The sequence below is a fragment of the Athene noctua genome, chromosome 8 (assembly GCF_965140245.1).
Source record: "Athene noctua chromosome 8, bAthNoc1.hap1.1, whole genome shotgun sequence".
NCBI lineage: Eukaryota > Metazoa > Chordata > Aves > Strigiformes > Strigidae > Athene > Athene noctua.
The window spans coordinates 21,391,865-21,409,803 of NC_134044.1; the positions used below are offsets into that span (position 1 = coordinate 21,391,865).

At 36.7% G+C, this 17,939-nt stretch overlaps 1 protein-coding gene across 6 annotated transcripts in view; it reads left to right on the forward strand.

Moving 5' to 3' along the window:
* The window catches only part of PEX5L (peroxisomal biogenesis factor 5 like), a 116,096-nt gene that overhangs the window by 82,567 nt on the left and 15,590 nt on the right, over positions 1-17,939 (forward strand). For 4 of the 6 annotated variants that reach the window (XM_074911946.1, XM_074911949.1, XM_074911950.1 and 1 more), the window contains 5 exons: positions 3,497-3,608; positions 5,421-5,630; positions 6,768-6,891; positions 8,057-8,153; positions 14,222-14,317. In XM_074911946.1, the coding sequence (XP_074768047.1) occupies positions 3,497-3,608; positions 5,421-5,630; positions 6,768-6,891; positions 8,057-8,153; positions 14,222-14,317 (639 nt within the window). The remainder of the gene's footprint in view (positions 1-3,496; positions 3,609-5,420; positions 5,631-6,767; positions 6,892-8,056; positions 8,154-14,221; positions 14,318-17,939) is intronic. The other 2 variants (XM_074911951.1, XM_074911952.1) reach the window with 1 other exon arrangement.

The window sequence follows — 17,939 nt, forward strand, 5'->3', positions numbered from 1 at the left end:
GAATAATTATATTCCTACTCAATCCTCATTTGTTAGACTAAGCAAGTCAAACCCTTTTAGTCTCCCTGTAAAATGTATTCTTTATTCCTCTGATCATTTGGGTGGCCCATCTCTGATGAATTCAGTGTATATATTCCCAAAGTAAGAGAGTCAGAGAAACCTTTTTGTTTTCTAATGAAACAAAAATGCTGTAAATGCCGCAGAAAGAAGACACAACTTAGTAAAAATTAAATCTTGGTGTTTGCTGGCAAAATCGATGAAGTGGATATTACCACCAATCTTCTTTCAGTTTGATGGCAGAATTTTATCAAGGGACTTTGAACAATACACTGCTGGTATCAAACTAACAAGGGCCTGTTGTTCAGCAGGCCTTCCTTACATAAACAACATAATAAAGAAATTTCTAGTGACATGATAACCAGCTTTGAAAAGAAAAAATATTTGCCAGGTATCTGCTACTTCATACTTCAATTGAGCCTTGGAGAAATTCAGACCTTTGTTGATTCTAGTCTCCTTCCCCTCCATGACTCTGATTCTTAACATTATTGCTAGCTTCCCAGAGTTTATCCTCTTACCCCTGCAACAGGTTTGAGGAATAAATTGCATTTCAAGTTGGTCCTCAGATTTTCTATTCTTCATTTGCTCCAGGGAGTGATCTTGGCTGTCTTGGTTCTCATACTCCTTCTTCTTTCCCTCCTTCCCCCATTCTTTCCTATTAAAAAAAGTTTCCATGGACTGTAATGGGAAACTTGGTAAGCATCCAGATCTTATGTGATAATGTACTCTATTGATACACCCTTACAGAAACAGAATATTTCCTAATAAGTTTTTACATTTACAGTGATTCCTATAGAACTTCTTTCTTCCTTCCTGTTCCCCTGTCATGGGTTAAACCCAGCTGGCAGTCAAACACCACGCAGCTGCTCACTCATCCTTCCCCCCCAGGGATGGCGTAGGGAATGGGGAGGTAAAGGGAGAATTGTAGGTTGAGATAAAAACAGTTTAATTATTTAAATGAGATAAAACAATAACAATAATAGAAAGTACAAACAGGTAATGCACAATGAGATTGCTCACCATCCGCCGACTGATGCCCAGCCTGTTCCCAGCTAGTGATCCCGAAATAACAAGATCCCCCAATCACAACCCTGGAAGCGAGAGAGAGAACCCCCTCCTTCCCAGCCACCCTTCCTTTATACACTGAGCATGACATTGCATGATATGGAATATTCCACTGGCTAGTTTGGGTCCAGTACTTTGGCCATCTTCCCTCCCAACTTCTTGTACACCTGCACATGGACAGGATATGGGGAGTTGGAGAGACCTTGATCTCTTGGCAACAGCTGAAAACATCAGTGTATTATCAGCATTCTCCTCATACCGAATCCCATACTGAATCTAAAACAGCACTATTCTAGCTACTAAGAAAAATTAATTCTATCCCAGCTGAAAACAGGACACCCCCTCCAAATGGCGTAGGACTTTTCTTTATGCTGTTACTATATCACAGAATAGATCACTGAAGATCCAGTTGATCCAGAGGCTTTGGCAACATTTCTGCTGGATGCTATGTTCACCCAAATATGCAACTTGCTGTAAAAGTACAGCAGCTGTTACTAATGCTAGTTCCTAGAATGGAACATGTAACTGGAAAAAGAAAAATTTATTCAAGCAATTTTTGCTGATAGATGGATTTAATCATAAAGAAACTTTTAAAAAACTAAAAGTAATTTGAACAAGAATTAACTAAACATCCACCTTAATTTTTGCCCCAGTAGAAATGAGTAAGGTCTGTCACCAAATCACAAACAGAAAAATAAGGTCCTCTTTAGTCTTAAATATCAGTATTGAGTATAAGTGTAGACCCGGAGATAATGTGGGTACTGTAGAGGCATCTTTAATGGAAATCAAAGATGTATATCTGGTATAAATGCAATTTCCAATCAAGTATTGAGATTTACCAAATTAAGTAACTTCTGTGCGTTGAACGAGACAGCAACCTGGACAATCAATTCAGAGAGTTATAAAACCACATGATCAAGTCACCTGTAAGGGGCATCTGCAGTCTGGGTTTAGCATGTGCAGAATTAGAGTTTGGGACAGTATCACTGCCAGATTTCTAAATTAAGTGCCCACATTTGCATGTTCCGCTACACACAGTTGGGCAGGCAATCACTCATCTGTCTTCCATTATTACTCATGTAAATTGGTATTTCAGTGCAAAACTGTGAGGTCCTGGGCAAATGAAGAAGTGCACATATTATACCGTCAGTTAGTGTTAGGTACCGGATTAAATGTTTGATACATCAAAATAATGGACTTTTGATTTCAATAGCTCCAGTATTTTCTTGCAATATTGTAATACAGAAATCAAGTACTGAACAACAGTGAATCTGAGCTGGTTTGCTGTAACAGCTTTAGAGGCAATCCTTCTACTGGAGTAGGTAAATGCCAGCAATTAACAAACAGATAATGAGGTTGAGTAAATACTTTTTTTTTTTTTCTGTTTTAGTCCATGTTAGCATCCTAAATTTAAAAGTGCAAATACATATGAGAGAAAATTTTGAAAATTCAACAATAGAAAAAAAGTACAGAATAGAGAGGAAAGCAGAGAGGATAAAAGTAAAGCTGAAATAGCTCCAGATGAAAGCGACAGAGAGGGAAAACATGTTTTCACATTATTAAAGATAAAGTAAATGCAGGCCACACGGTCAGACATCCATCCAGCTCAGCATAGGTCTTGATCCTCCAAAGATAAATTGCAGAGAGGAGACTCATTTCTGAGACTGTTTTGTCTTTTTAATCCCTAATTCATGAAATAGCCTGTAATACAGAGATTTCTTTTAGGTAGCAGAAACGAATGCATTCAGGCAATTACAATAAAAAGGGAAAACTGCTCATAAATAAAAATTGTTTTATGAGTCTTCACACAGTCAAAACTGATGCAGGAAGTTCATACATTCACCAGGCTCCATCCACTGTCATTCGTATGTCTCTGTATTGCAGAGAAGTGTTTTCTGTCTCAGCAGGTTATTGTTTAATGGGCTAATGCATATTTGCTAGATAAATGGTACTGGGGAAGTTCTGTGGGGATGCATGTTAATTGTGAAAAAAAAGACCACTTCCAAATACTTAAAAATCCCTGCTTAGTCTCCTGGTGATAGAGAATGCCAACTTCACTCCATTGATTTGAAGGCAGTTACATCAGGCCTTGTGTATACTTTAGCCCTATAAGCAATAGTATGCAATAATTGCTATGGGAAAATCACCTTGATGCTTTATTTTTGTGCAATTTGTAAAACTGGAATATAATTTTTCCCCAGAAGACTGACTAAAGGTTTTTATTTTAAGCCCACAGCTATTTGTACGTCTTCTAATTGCAGTATCTTACTCTCTCACAGTCAAAAATAAAGCACATAACATTGTGAGAATGTTTTATTTCTTTAAATTCTGCATCCCAACAACCCTCTGTGACCCTGGGTTTTTTTGTTGCTAGCTGGTGAATGAGCAACAAGAAAGCAGACCCCTTCTGAGCCCCTCCATTGATGACTTTCTCTGTGAAACTAAACCAGAAGCTGTTGCAAGGCCTGTAACATCAAATACTGCAGGTAAACAACATTCTTTACTATCCCTCACCAGAGAGAAATAATTTTAGTTTTATCTTAATTATGTTACTTTTTTGTCAAGTGATTTCTTGATTTGTTACTATTTGCACAAAATTACAAGCTGGTGTTAAATTATAATTGCCTGATCTATTATTAGTAGAAAAAAACTTTGTTACATTTGAGGGCAAATCTGATGTGATCCAAATCGCATGTACTCTAGCAGATCTCTGGGCATGAATTAAAGGGAACTTAAGTTCAACAGGAAGTACATATCAATTTGACCGATTCTCAATCTTCATTTTTGCAACATTTTAACCTATGGAAAAGCCACATTTAGTCTGGTTTTAACCAAACCCATTCCTTATGCTAGAAAGATTTTCTTTATTAAAAACTTGGATGGGATATCCAGGCTGAGTTTAGACACTTTATTAGTGAAAGGATCTAACACATTTCTTAGCTTCTTTGTGTTGCAATGAGATAGTAGAGTAGATAATAAAATTTAAGAGTGAATCCTAAAAGCCTTATGCATTATATTGAATTATATTTGAGGTATGTTGTCCTTTGGAAGTGTTTTTAGAAGTTGGCCTCCTCCTATTTGGTATTTGTGCAAAAGTAAACAAAGCAGTTGAGCAAATCAACCAAGACACAATAAAATCGGCATAGCACTATGTTCTATTGCTATCTCATAAAATGATTTGGCTTGTTAGAAGCCATTTCATTAAAAACTATATACAAGCAAATTATTAAATGAATAACTGACAGCTGGGTGATTATTTTGACATCTAATTAATATGTGTCTAAAGCAATATGCAAGTTCCAGTAATAAAAACTGGAACACTGAATTAACAATTGTAAATAATATTTTTTCCGTTTATATATGACTAAAGGTATTACAGGGATGAACAGAAATATTTCAGGTTGTTTAAGAGTGGTGTTTGTTGTAAAAAAGTAAGTATCTGAAGATCCTGTATCTACCTTGAATATCTCTCAGATTTGGGCTGGGGGGTGGGTGTTAATTAGATCTATTTAACAACAAAATAAAAATCTATTATTCTATGAAGATTGACGAAATTCAGTGATTTACCAAAGACACAGATAAAGCACTGCAAGAGTTAATACAAACTGATCTGTAAAAAATACCTGCCATATAAAACAGTAATAGAGAGATTTCTATCTTTTGTGTGCCAAAGAATTTTAAATGTTACTTTTTAAGCAACATTTAGATGAAGAGCTGAGACTGACCATGTCTTCTATACTGATCTAGTCCTTAATAGCAACAGAATTTGGAATTATATTCAATATTTATCTCCCAAATGACAAATAGCAACAACAGTAGAAACCATTACTAAACATACCATATTATTCCTTTGTGACCCAAGCAGTCCACCCAAGAAGCTGTCTGCTCTTCAGCTCTTTCCATAATGGCATGTGGCACAACAGCAGTGCCCTAAGCAGCCGTTACCAATGCTTGATAAATCGTAAGATTAAACCAAGTCTTATCTAAAAGCTTAACTGTACAGGGAACCCTCACAACATAAGAAAATCGTAGCGCTACAGCCATAAGGCTTAAGAGGTCTTTAAGATTTTCAGAGGAAAATCCTTTTATGCAAATCAAGCTTTTAAAAACTTCATCCAGATAGGTACTGAAATCCCTAGTCATATCTGAATATGCTGGTCATTATCTTTAGCCAGGGAATATACATCTACTCTCCTCAAATTCAAACACATTAGATTTTTTTTTCCAATTACAACAAAATTTTTGAAGTGAGCTATTTGAATTAAACCAACATTGAATTCTAACATTTTGTCTCTAAGTATTATCAACAGGTCTGGATCTCTTGGATCTTAGTGAACCTGTCTTACAAACCCAAAACAAAGCAAAGAAATCAGAGAATCCATCAAGGAGTGAAGGCTTAAAAGCTACAGCCCACAGAAAGAAGACAGACAATTCTGACCTTATCAGTGTGGATACTGAGCAGAAAGTCCAGACTGTCAGAGTATCAGACAAGTCTTCACTAGATTTAGGTAAGAGTGTAGCTATTTTATCAGTGCTACATAGCCTTGCTTAGCACAAATTTTTCCTTCCTGCTATCACAAAATAACCAGCAACACCAGAATTTTTGTTGCACCACATTTTAGCAGGGAGTGTAACCTTTGTTCCACATTATAAACTCCTTGAGACACTTTAAACTTGAAAGACTGTGAACACGTTTTGCCTTTCCCTTTGCCATTATACCTATTAAGTTGTCACTAAATGTGCAAATAAAGTTTTGAAAGGATTCTTTCAAAAAATAATTTAGTCAGGGTGAGTAAAATAGAAGAAAAGTCTATAGGGGTGTCAAGAGAAGTTGGTAAAGGACATAAATCAGAGGCAGCCCATGCTGGATGTCCTTTTCAGAAATGCAGATGTCAGAAATATTCATCATATTTTTAACTACTACTTTATCTATGCATACAAGAGAAAAAAAATCCATTCTTGACGAAAGAGCTATATTTATGCAGATTGAAAAAAAATCCTAACCACAACTCAATATCCTGCCAAGCATGATCTGTAGATGAGCTTTGGAAAAGGTGAATTTAATTTAGTTACATCCAAAATAAATTACTTGCAGTGCAACTGAGAAATTTGCAAGGTAAATGTAATTTATACCAAGGTAGCAAATTTTCCATTCATCACACAGAAATTCTTTTAGAGAACTTTATCTTCAAACAGGAGCTGAACATCTGATTTTTGCAAAGCAAGTCCAACATATGACTGAATAATATTAGTTGCCTACACAGTTATTTTTAAATGGTAGTCACTAAAAGAAGTTTTATTTTTACAACTTAACTACCATTAGGAAATTAAAAATATCCAAAACTATCAAATAGTATAATTGTATCAACAGATCTAAATTACATACAAATCACTGATTTTAAATCAAGAGTTCCACTGACATTCTGACTATGAATGCTCATAGATTCAGAAAAATGTTGTTAATTCCAAAATATTTTCATAGAATATCAGCTAGAAAGGGGCACAACATTTCTGGGTACTGGACCTTAACTAAAATATAGTCTTTGGTGGCACCATTTTCTCTATAGTATACATTTAACAGAAAAGATGAAATTTTCTGCAGTAGTTTCTTTAAAAAATTCATATTTTCTTTTCTTATTTTTCAGTTGATATTCAGACACAGCTAGAGAAATGGGATGATGTCAGTTTTCATGGAGAGAGGAGTAGCAAGGTCCACCCTTCTACAGAGAGAACATCATCATCTAGAGCTTCATCCAAAGAGCTTTTATGGTACAACTTCGTGCTTTCCTTACAAAAATATTTCCAGTCCAGCTTCTTAATTCACAGAAATTCTTGTTTGATGACAAGTCACATTATTTAATCTGTTATGATTACATTAAATGCATTCAAGCAGACATTTTGGACAATGTATCATAAGGAAGTACACTATAAAATGACATTTTGCTAGCAATTTTTAGTGTTGTGAGAAGTAGCAGGTGCAATTACTAAATAAATGGTGGTGAGAATTCTACAGAGGCATGCAGTGATCCAAAACCAACTACAAGCATGTGAGTAAAATGAGTAAAAAAGGATACTTGGCAGTGATTTGACAGTCACTGGATATTCAGTGTATTTTGGTTTTGCTACCAGAAGGGCAGAATTTCTGCGTATAACTGGAAGAGGCAAAATAAAATACCCAGGCCAAGTACTACCTCTTTCACACAGTTCAACTAAAATTGCAGATGATGTAAATGAGGGAAGAATTGGACTTTGCCTTTGGGAACAGTTCATGTAGATTAATTCTGCTGCCTTTCTGATATGTAAGCAACATTCATTCACTACATTATGCATGACCACAATTAGCATTTTCATGCAGTAGAAGAAGTCTTCTGACCAAATGATGCTTATCCTCTATCTTAACCAGCCCTTTATCCGGGTGCTTCATTAACTTAGAGCTTTATACAAGTTTTGCTCAGTTATCTTGATTGTTGGTCTTCAGGGTTTCCTTTTCTAGGAAGAAAGACCATTAGGATGTTGTGGCACAAAAAATGCACATATGCCAAGGTGAAGTCCTGTAATGTGGTAGTTGGTTCCCAGACACTGCCTGCAGGTCCAGTCTTGTGTCATTGCCTAACCTCATTTTGCCTGGCTATGAAATAGAAACAGTGGTAGAGGCAAGATCTTTCCATTATACTAGTTTCATGCCAATATATACCAAGGGCTGTCCAGGTGAGTCAGGCCTGACTGTTCTGTTGCATTAACTATTGTCTTCATGCAACTGAAAAGCATAAGAGTGAGAACACTGAGAAGGGTCCTGGCACTTTTGAGAACTGCAAGTTAAACAATTCAGTTAAAAGAAGTAACCCAATTAATCAGTACATGCTTATGAACTTGAAAGACAAAAGGCAGCGTTACTTAGTGTGCAGTGATGAGTATGTAAATGCATTATTTCTAGGTCCACAGAAAACAGATCACAGTCGGAGCTGACTAACGTCAAGAGTGCCTTGGACTCTGATTCGACGTCAGAATTAGAACTTGCACCTGCAACACAGGTAAGAGGATTTGGTAGATTTATTAATGATAAAAAGGCAAGTAGGAATTGTCTCACTGGGTAACCACATTCTGGAAAAACTATTTAAGGGATATTTTCAGGATCATCAGTTAAAAGATTCATACATCCGAATCTTCACACAGCTTCCACATTAATATATAATGAAACTAACTTAACTATGTCAGCATCTCAAACATTCAGAGTTTAATACTGCAGTGAACTGTGACCTTCCTGTACAGAGAGAAACTACAATTTACAGCATCATCTTTTTACCCTTTCTTCAGTTCTGGAATTTGGACTTCTAATGGTTCCCTCTCCCTGTAATATAACTACTCTCAAGGTCTCTTAGTCAACCAGGAATCCCCAGAATTGGGAAATGGCAAAAGAATACAGGAAGGAATTATTAGACCAACGTTCATTAGTAGTTTATCTCCACAGGTTGGAGAGCAGTGTGGTCAAAGGACTTTTTCCTGCTGCAAAGGAACTCTAATACAGAGGGCTCTGGGCTGAAGATTGCCCAATAGACTTGCCCAATTCCACTGTCATATCAGGACCTTGTGGAAATGAAGAGTTGTATGGGTTTAGAAATGTATGTCTGCATATGTATGGACAAACATACATTTATATATGCATTCACATAGATCAGGTTGCTTATACACCTTCTTTCCTGCTTTTTTAACTGAAAGATTTCAAGTTCAGCCAATGCCACTAGCAGGTGAAAGAGAAAGTTCTTTGGTGGATTAACTTTTAGTTGAAAATAATTTTCACCTCTTCCATGGCTGTTTTTAGGCCTGGACTTCAAAACCTTTCTGTCAAATGGAAAATCTGGAAATTAATGGAAAATAATAGCCTTATTTGAAAATGGAAAAATGAGACACTAAAATGCCAAATGTCTTTCCTGAGATTATGCACCGGGTTTTGCAGAACACAGAAAAAGAACCCAGTTATCAGGATCCATTTCTGTGTTTTGGTTAGGAAAATAAGCCTCCTTTACTTCCCCGACACCTCTACATTACAAACAGGAATTTTTTTCCCCTTTGGAAAGCATAATACTAGTTGTAATGCACGGTATCTTTCCTTTCTGTGCAGTAGATTTATACATCTTAGTAATGGTAAAGATCTATTGCCTAGTATCATCCACTTGAGATGGACAGTGTGTTTGCACATGCTTTGTCCAGCTTATCTTTAAGTACCTATAACCCCTTTTTAGGAGGCTGTTCCTCAGCCTAATAGATCTAAATGCCAGAAAGTCTGTGCTCAACCTAGATGTCTGTAAATCAAGTAGACAGTCACAGAATTTAAGTGCTGTGGCTTTCTGTAAAATCAGGTACAAATTTAGTATATAACATCTCTACTTGATATGGTCTATTTCCTGTTTATTTTCCACTAGAATAACTGCAGAAGCAAAAATCCACATTTTAAATTCAGTATAAGTTCAGTCAGTTGAGGCTTCATTCTATTTTGTAAAATGACTGGTATTTCAAAATAAAAAACTGTGAAGTTGAATCAGCTGACCTGAAAAAGAAGCAAAGCATAAAATTCTTATCTGTTGTTCTGGTGTATTTCATGTTTTGTTTTGTTTTATCATAAGCTGCTTTTTTTTCCGATTTTTGATCCACTCAAGTAATGAATGTTGTTAAATTGGTAATTAGTGCAAAGAAATGACCTAAAGTGAGATTTCATTCTTATTCTAGGTAGTTTACTTAGAAATTTAGTATTTTTCTTCACTGCCTGCTTCATCCTGCTTATACTTGGACTGCCGAAGTTGTCAGTCCCCAACAAACAGGCTCATCTGTCTTGACTGAGTTCTTAATCTGCTTGTAAAAGAAATCATGTTAGAGCTTTTATCAAAGCATATGTTTTCCATGCTTTGTCCTCTGTAGATCTTGTCTATCTCATTTAAGGGTAACCTTTGCATATGCAACAGATTCTGCCATACCCTAAAGATTTCATCTTGTCAAACTTGTAGCAGTTTTCCATCAGCAGTTTCTCAATCACCTTCATCATTCATCTTTGACATGTTAGATTTAGTTCCTCAAAGTGAAATACTAAGTAACTAGGTCATATTTTCATTAAAATTATGCAATCTTCTTAACTAGATCCTGTGTTTACCAGAAATTATGCCAATACAAAATCACAAAGGCAAGCTTTGAATTAATAAGAAACGTGTTTGAAGGCTGGAATGGGCAATAGCATGGTGGCTGTCATTGGATGTGGCCATCTTCTCAGTATTCTACTCACATCATACCTTACCTATTATTAACTTTTAAATTGCATTGGCCCAGAGTATCTTTGTTCCTTCTTTTATCAACCATTCTGGAAAGTTCCTTGCTAGGCTTTTATTAGTACCAAGATATCCTACATTGTTTGGGTTTTTTGGAAGGTTTATTTTTTTCTCTATTTATAATTACCAACTGCAGAGGGAGATAATATGTTCAATTGTATATGCATAAAGAGTTCTCATGTTTTAAGTCTCTAAATGCCTCCCTGGGCATTTAGATATTTTATTGCTCACGCAGAATGCATACACAAAACCCCTGACTGTACCTAATTCTAGTATGTCAGCACTCTTAGACAAAGATATAGCACAAAGCCTAGAAACCTTAGAAATCTGCAGTTTGGGGCAATGATATTTAGAATGCAAAATTTATTCCCCACTTCTCCAGAATAGCTACAGTAAGAATAATGGCCCTAGCCCTCTTTGGATGTGCCAGTTACTCTAATGAAGAGTTACAAGGGACAGATTTAGGTCATTATTTGAAGACCTGCTCAAAAGTTAAGACTATAATTTAAGCCTCTCACCAACAGTTAAGGTCCAACAGCACATAAGCAGACTACAAGCGCAGGAAAGTGTGTGCAAATGCATTGGAATGGAAGATTTTGTCCCTGAAGACAACAGCCAGTGATCAGCTACAGCACCTCCGCTGTAGAGTGGTGAGCATATCAACCCACAGTGTACGCAGAGCGTCCATGCCTCAGACATACCCATTCCACCCTGACCCATACCCCACCCCGGGCTCCCCTCAGGGAGGCAGCTGCAGAGTCCCACTCCATCACCAGTTGCAGAAGTGAAGCTCTCCAGCGCTGGCACTCCATTCCCATCCCCTCTCTTCCTGCACTAGCGAAAGGCAGCATGTTTGTTACATGTGGGGTCTTTCATTTCTGGGTATCACCACTCAGAACATGACTCTGCGTTGTCTGTATGTAAATGCAGCTTAGGGGGGTTTTGGTAATGAATTCTTTTTTTCCCTCTGGCTGTGCACTTAATGGACGAGAAAGTACATTTCTGTGGGGATTATGTGGGGACAATATGTGTACTCTGACATATGAAAAAGGAGGGGACTTCTGTGCTTGTCCTCTTCCCCCTCACATCTCTACTGCCCCAACAAGCTCCCTCTCCCCTTCTGAGGTTCTACTCGGTCTGAACGTTATGATTTACAGTATTGTCCTTGACCTAAGGAAATTGCAGTCACTGGAAACAAAAGATTAAAAAGCGGAAGTAATCAGTTTGCAAGAGCCAACTTGTAAATAATGAAAAGGGTAGGAACATAATTAATGTCTATCAATGGAGTTTTATGTCAAGGAAACCAAACTTAATTCCCTGATCACATTACAGGTCAGGTTGATAAATGTTGCTGTTTGATATTCTGCGAGATGTTTGAATTAATATACCATATTCTGATTTTAAAATTAGCACCATACAATATGAATAAAGCAGCTGTTAAACAGATTAAAACTGGCTAATGTAAGATCTCAAGAACAGTATTTATTTACTAGGAATTATAATCACATGGGGGTTCTTCTGTGATTCCAAAGAGAAACCATGATCTTCAATTTTATTGATCGGAAAATAAGTATGCAAACCGTTCCTGATAAAATTTGCACATCGTGCAACAGTGCAATGGAAAAAAAAAAGTAAATAAGGGAGTCATAAAAAATGAGCTGGCAACCAAGACATCTGTCTAAATACATAATCCAATACAGTCACTTGAAAAATCATACATTTCAGAATGAGAATGCAGGCTCTAGTTACAACACTATGCTGGAAGGCAATTTGAAAAGAATCCATGGCTCAGAGTGTACGAGGATGTCAACATGTGTGCTCCCTGTGCAGTACTGTAGCAAGAAAAGGGTGCAGAAGCAGGCATAATTAGTGGTAGATAGGAGATCACCTGATTTCTGTACAGAGAAATGGCAAGACAGGTACTGGAACATAGGGTTCACTTTGGTTGTCTGTATGGCTATGAAAAAATAAAGCTATAAAAAAATAAAGAGGGAGAGTAAAAGAGAAACAAAAAAGGTTGAAATCTGAATGCCTCATAATGAGATAATTTAAGATCTCAATCTCTGTATATCATTTAAAACACAATTAAAACCTGATTAAAGTCATCAGTATCTTTCCACAGAGAAGATCAGGGGCACTAAAAAGTGCTTTAAACTATTGGAAAAAGAATAAGAAGTGATAGTTGGGAACTGAAATTTAAATCAATAAGAGAAAGAAGGAGGGCAATTAAACAAACTTGCAAACAAAGTGATAAAATTAAGGTCTCTTGATATCTTTAAATTAAATCCAAGCACCTTCCTCAAAGACATATATTTTAGACAACCTCAATTTATTCTCTGCGGAACATCAGTTCCATCCTGCAGATGCTGAGTGACAAATACTGTCAGGTGATATAGACAAACCAGTTATTTCTTCTGCCCTAAATTCTATTAATCAGTAAAATAACTATTTTGTGTATAGGATTAGGTTTTGGTATGTTTTCAGTGACAGCCTCTTCCTGATCTTACCAAAGGTAAAAAATATTTTCCAAACAACCTGGACCAGAGGTAGTAGACATGAAAGCAGAAATAGATCCTCAGAGTCAACCTTTCCTCATGCTCTGTGCTTTCTGTCACTTGCAGCAAGGTCCAGAAGCCAACACAGGAGAATGCACACAGTGCCCCCACCACCGTGTGCTTCTCACAGAAACTGTGCTATATCATTCTTCTCTAACCGCACTTCTGTCAGCCACCCAATATATATTTCATTTATCAGTCTCTTCCTGAGACACCAAAGACTCAGGAACAAACCAGAAACTTTAGGGCTAGATTGACAAACGAATGCCATCTTTCTAGGTAAAAAACTGCGTGTGTACACACACAAACATACATGTTCAACCATGCATTGCCCATTACTTATATGAAACCCCAGGAATGTTTTGGATGTTTCATCCCAGCAGTGCACATTTCAACACTTCCAGATACAGCCCAATGAGTCTGAAGTGAGCAAAATTAGTCTTTTAGCAATGTGGCTCTCATTGCCATTGAATATTACAAGTACAGTCATCAGAAATATAATCATGTAAATTAATGCAATTGGGACCATGGTCAGGCAAATGGCTAATGAGTTTAACCTCTGACAAACACAAGGGAAGGGATTAGCAGTCAGAGCTCTGTTTAGCAAGATTAGGCCACTTTGTGCTTTTCTATGCCATCACTGAATACTGTTTGGTTTTATACTGTGCCTTTTGTAAAAAAAAAAAAAATTAAAAAAATGTTTTAAAACAAAAGAACAGGGAGAAACTTGTTCTGTACTTTCAATGGGATTGACTGATAGTAAGGCACAGAAGAGAGAGCTGCTGATAGGGAAAATTCATAGCAAACCTGGCTCTCCAATGTGATCCCAAAACAGAACCTGAAAGAAAAATACAAAATGTATAGAGAAAATGAGATGTTGTCTTTCTGGAGCACAGTGGGTGGAATGCATTGCCACACTCATAATACAGGAGAAGTTAAAAGTCTTATATGAAATAGTCAGCTCTTCCCTTTGTAGCCCAACTCTTACATTGTCTTTTCTTGGATGTCTTTTTTAGCTTTCACACATTTTGAGTGAAAAGTCTAGAAGAGATAAATTACTCTGTGACCCATGAGGAATGATCACTTGCTACAGTGTAAAGGAATTCAGCAGAATTCATGCAGGGACACAATTAGTTTTGCCCAAGAAAAAGGCTATTTGGGGCTCTAGACGATTAAGAAAGTAACTCAGAAATGTGGCATGCCCTTCTGATTTATTCTTTTATTTTTTAGGCACGATCAACTAAGGAGCAGCGTTGGGGAGGGCCTCTTCTCTCCAGAAATCACTCTTTGGAGGAGGAATTTGAAAGAGCAAAGGCAGCTGTTGAGGTATTACTTCATTTATTGTTTTCATTTTCAGCTAATTATTAATTTCTTATTCATCTTGCAGCCCAAGTACAGAAGAAAGTTGGAACTTAAAGCAGAGAAATGATGATTTTTCTGGAGTTAATCATATGCTGCCTTCTAGCTAGAAACAATTTCTTATTTAAGAAATTAATATGATTTGTATGGTATTTTCATGGTATACTAAGGTAAGTGCATGGTTTCTACCATGGCTTCTTAGGATCTTATTGCACACAAAAAACTTCTCGTCTCAACATACAAGAAAAAATGGACACAATCAGTAAGTCAGCTGTTTCATAAACTATACACCAAATGCACTTTTCTTGTATTTTCTGAGTGCATTGTTTTTTCTGGATCAAATAGAACCTTTATAAACAACTGCTGGTGATGCACAATAGATTTTTTGATGTCACACATCATAGACATTTGGTCCTGGCAGGAAAGGAGAGACTTGCTTTCAAATTGCCACTGTTTAAAATGCTCTCGATGTTCCTGACTGCACTGCAGACTGATCTCTAAGGTGGGACATGCTGGGTTGTAATCTGTGGCTGTGACACTGGGAATCTGATGAATCTCTCTGCTTTACAGTTAGTGGTTAAGCAAATGGTGTCAGTACTCTTGCAATTGCCAGAAACAATGTGTGATGGGGAGTTCCCATTCAGCAGAAAGAAAAAGGAGTTGAGGCCAACAACAGATGACAAGACATTAATGAATTACTTTACAGAGTAAAGTAAGGAGGAGAATATATTGTAAAAAAACAAACCACCTGCATATTAAAAGGTCATTCTAAGGCAACAAAGACAGGCTGTTACAATGCTTTAATAGAGTCTCAAAAACAGCTATTAAAAAGCATCTAATTAAATGTTTTCCTAACTCTGTAGCTGGCAGTTTTATGTTATTCTTTCTGCTTAAAACAGAAACTTGGTAGTTTAAATGTAAAGGAAAGGATTCTTCAAGACCTTATAGAGCAGTTATTCATTTGCACATGAAAAGAGTTGAATTTTCATCCTAGCTAAAATGAAGTGGTAAGAAAGCTAGAGTGATTGAAATAAATTGCAGCCCATCTTAGAAAGATTAGTGCTTTCTTAAGCAGAGAATAGATACAGTTCAAAAATTCATTTTTTAGTTTTTGGATGTTTCTGTAATATTCTTCAGCTGGGAAAGCTCCAAGTGGTAAGATTAGCCAGAAAACTGATCAAAAATCTCAGGTTTTCTGTGGCCTAGTTTGAAAGGAATTAATTAACAATTCAGTAAATGAAGATACCAAACTTTATCCTCCACCCAGTATTCACTTCAGAGCTTTGGGAATGGTTTTAAGATGTCAGGCTTTGAGATTAATGAAGATCTGTGAGGTAATTCTTTCTTAAGAAGGCTTAAAGAGGTCTATACCATTGGGGAATTTTTAAGAATAAAGAGGTAAATTAGTTTTTTTACTAGAGAGGGTCCAGATTCACTTGCAGTGAGTGGGTGCTTGCAGACTTCTCTACCTTTTCTGTCATTCTGGAAATTGGATTTGATTTTTGCCTCATCCCTTTGCTATACATGAGGGAAGCACAAATAGCCAGAAGTCTTCACGTTTTCCAAATGCCATACCAAATATGTTTTAACATAATCTTTCTAATTATCAGCTGTGTTTTACCCAAAATTGGTACTTTTGAATTTTTAAAATGCCAGCATGGGGCTTCAGATCCATCCTGTACCTATGTTCTGTTAAAATCTTTGTTTTATCATCCACCATCCTATTGGTAATGAGTTAGAATAAATGAAAATGAAACCAAGAAAGTGCAAAAAGTTCCAACTGAGAAATGCCTCAGAGATAGAAAAAAAGCAGGTTTTATATTTTCTTATTCCATGTTTCCCTGATGTAGAGATTAAACTGCAGATGCCACACTGTTTTGTGAGGTTACACAAAAGAAATTTTGAGCTGTCCTTCTCAGCAATTTTTTATTTACAACGCAATGTCACATGAGCCATCTGCTGTATAATACACTGTTATGAAGCATCAGAACATATTACAGCCAAATTATGTGATCATAGTAGGAAGAAGATGGGATTAATTTATTCTAGCCTAGGAAAACATAGTCCAGAATTATCAGCTTTGTGTTTCCTATGAATACCATTTAGAATCCTTTCTGTACCTATGGTATTCCTGCCTCACTATTTTGACATTCCTTTTGGATGTGCCTAAGACTGCCCAAACCACATTTTCATTTGGGATGTAGGAGCTTGAGTCATTCAGATGCATTTTATTTGGTACACTCTCAAATCACAAAGGGAATCTTTGCCTTGATATACTTTTTTTGTCTCTAAACTTTACTAAAAAGGTGTATTTCAAATTTTGTTTTGAGAAGATATCAGCTAAGGAAATCTAATGTCATTAGCACATAAATTTAACTTACTGTGTCCTTCCCATTGAAGAGTGTGCTGATGCAGTAATTCAGAGAAAGAACAACCACAGAAACTTTCTTTCTTATGCATTGGTCAAGAAGGAACATTTCAAATTAATTTTTGGCAGTGCAGGACAGGCAAAATTCTATTCCAAAAGTTACAAAAATTGGTAAATTTAGAAATTAGCCAGGAATATTCAGAAAGTACACCATCCACCCCCTGTCACTGTATCATAGGAAGTAAAAAGCCTGGAAATATTTTGCCTCCCATTTGTTTAACTGCTTCAGCATATTTTTAAATACTAAGAGTAAAAATAGCCTCTTTGACAAAATGCAGAATATTCTGCTTGGAAGTGGTCAGATGGTATGAACATTTTTCCTGGTTGTCATTCTATTTAACTGCTGCAGATGATCTGCGAACGTGTTAAATGTGTTCAACTGTCTGAAAACTTTTGGTATGTCCAGAATAATTCACCAGCATTAAGGTAGCAAAAAAATTGAAATGAGGTAATTGACACCAGTCACATCACAAATAGAGTTAAAATTAAATCTAGGAGTCTCGATCCAAAGCCAGACCTTCAGAAACAGTCAATATTAATTTAACCCTCCTGCCACTGAAATCAGTGAAAAAACTGCTACCAGTGACAGCTGAAATAGACTTGGGCCTTTAACAAAGACTGTAATATTTATGGTCCTCTTCCTCAAGGACATTAAACTGCTCAAACTGTTATTTGTCACGGCAATATCAGAGCATTTTATCAGGTGCCATAATTGTGCATGATGCAGTTGCTCAGCGCAGCTTTGCCACACCAGTTTTAGAAACCTCACATGCTGGATGTACTTCGAAAGCTGTAGCTGGGACTTAAGCCCATTTGGCCCAACCAAGAAAATCTTTGCTTATAGTTTCAAAATAAGAGTTGGGTCCTGCCCTATGTCCAAGTAGCATGTGATGAGCTGAGAGGCATTACAGCAAAGCAGGCCTTCTCCTCAATACATTTTTCCACCATCTTTGCTCAGCGCAGACAGACACTAAGCATGGCTACTTGAATGCATAGCAATTCATTTGCTTTTTAAGTGGGGTATGCACATGGTGAACTTCTGTGAGATTTATAAATATGTAATTAAGCATCAGAGTTTGAACTTAAGACCTAAAACCACTTATATGCTTGGTTATGATCCGCAGAAATGTGATTTGATGTGTTTCCAAACCATTGATTCAT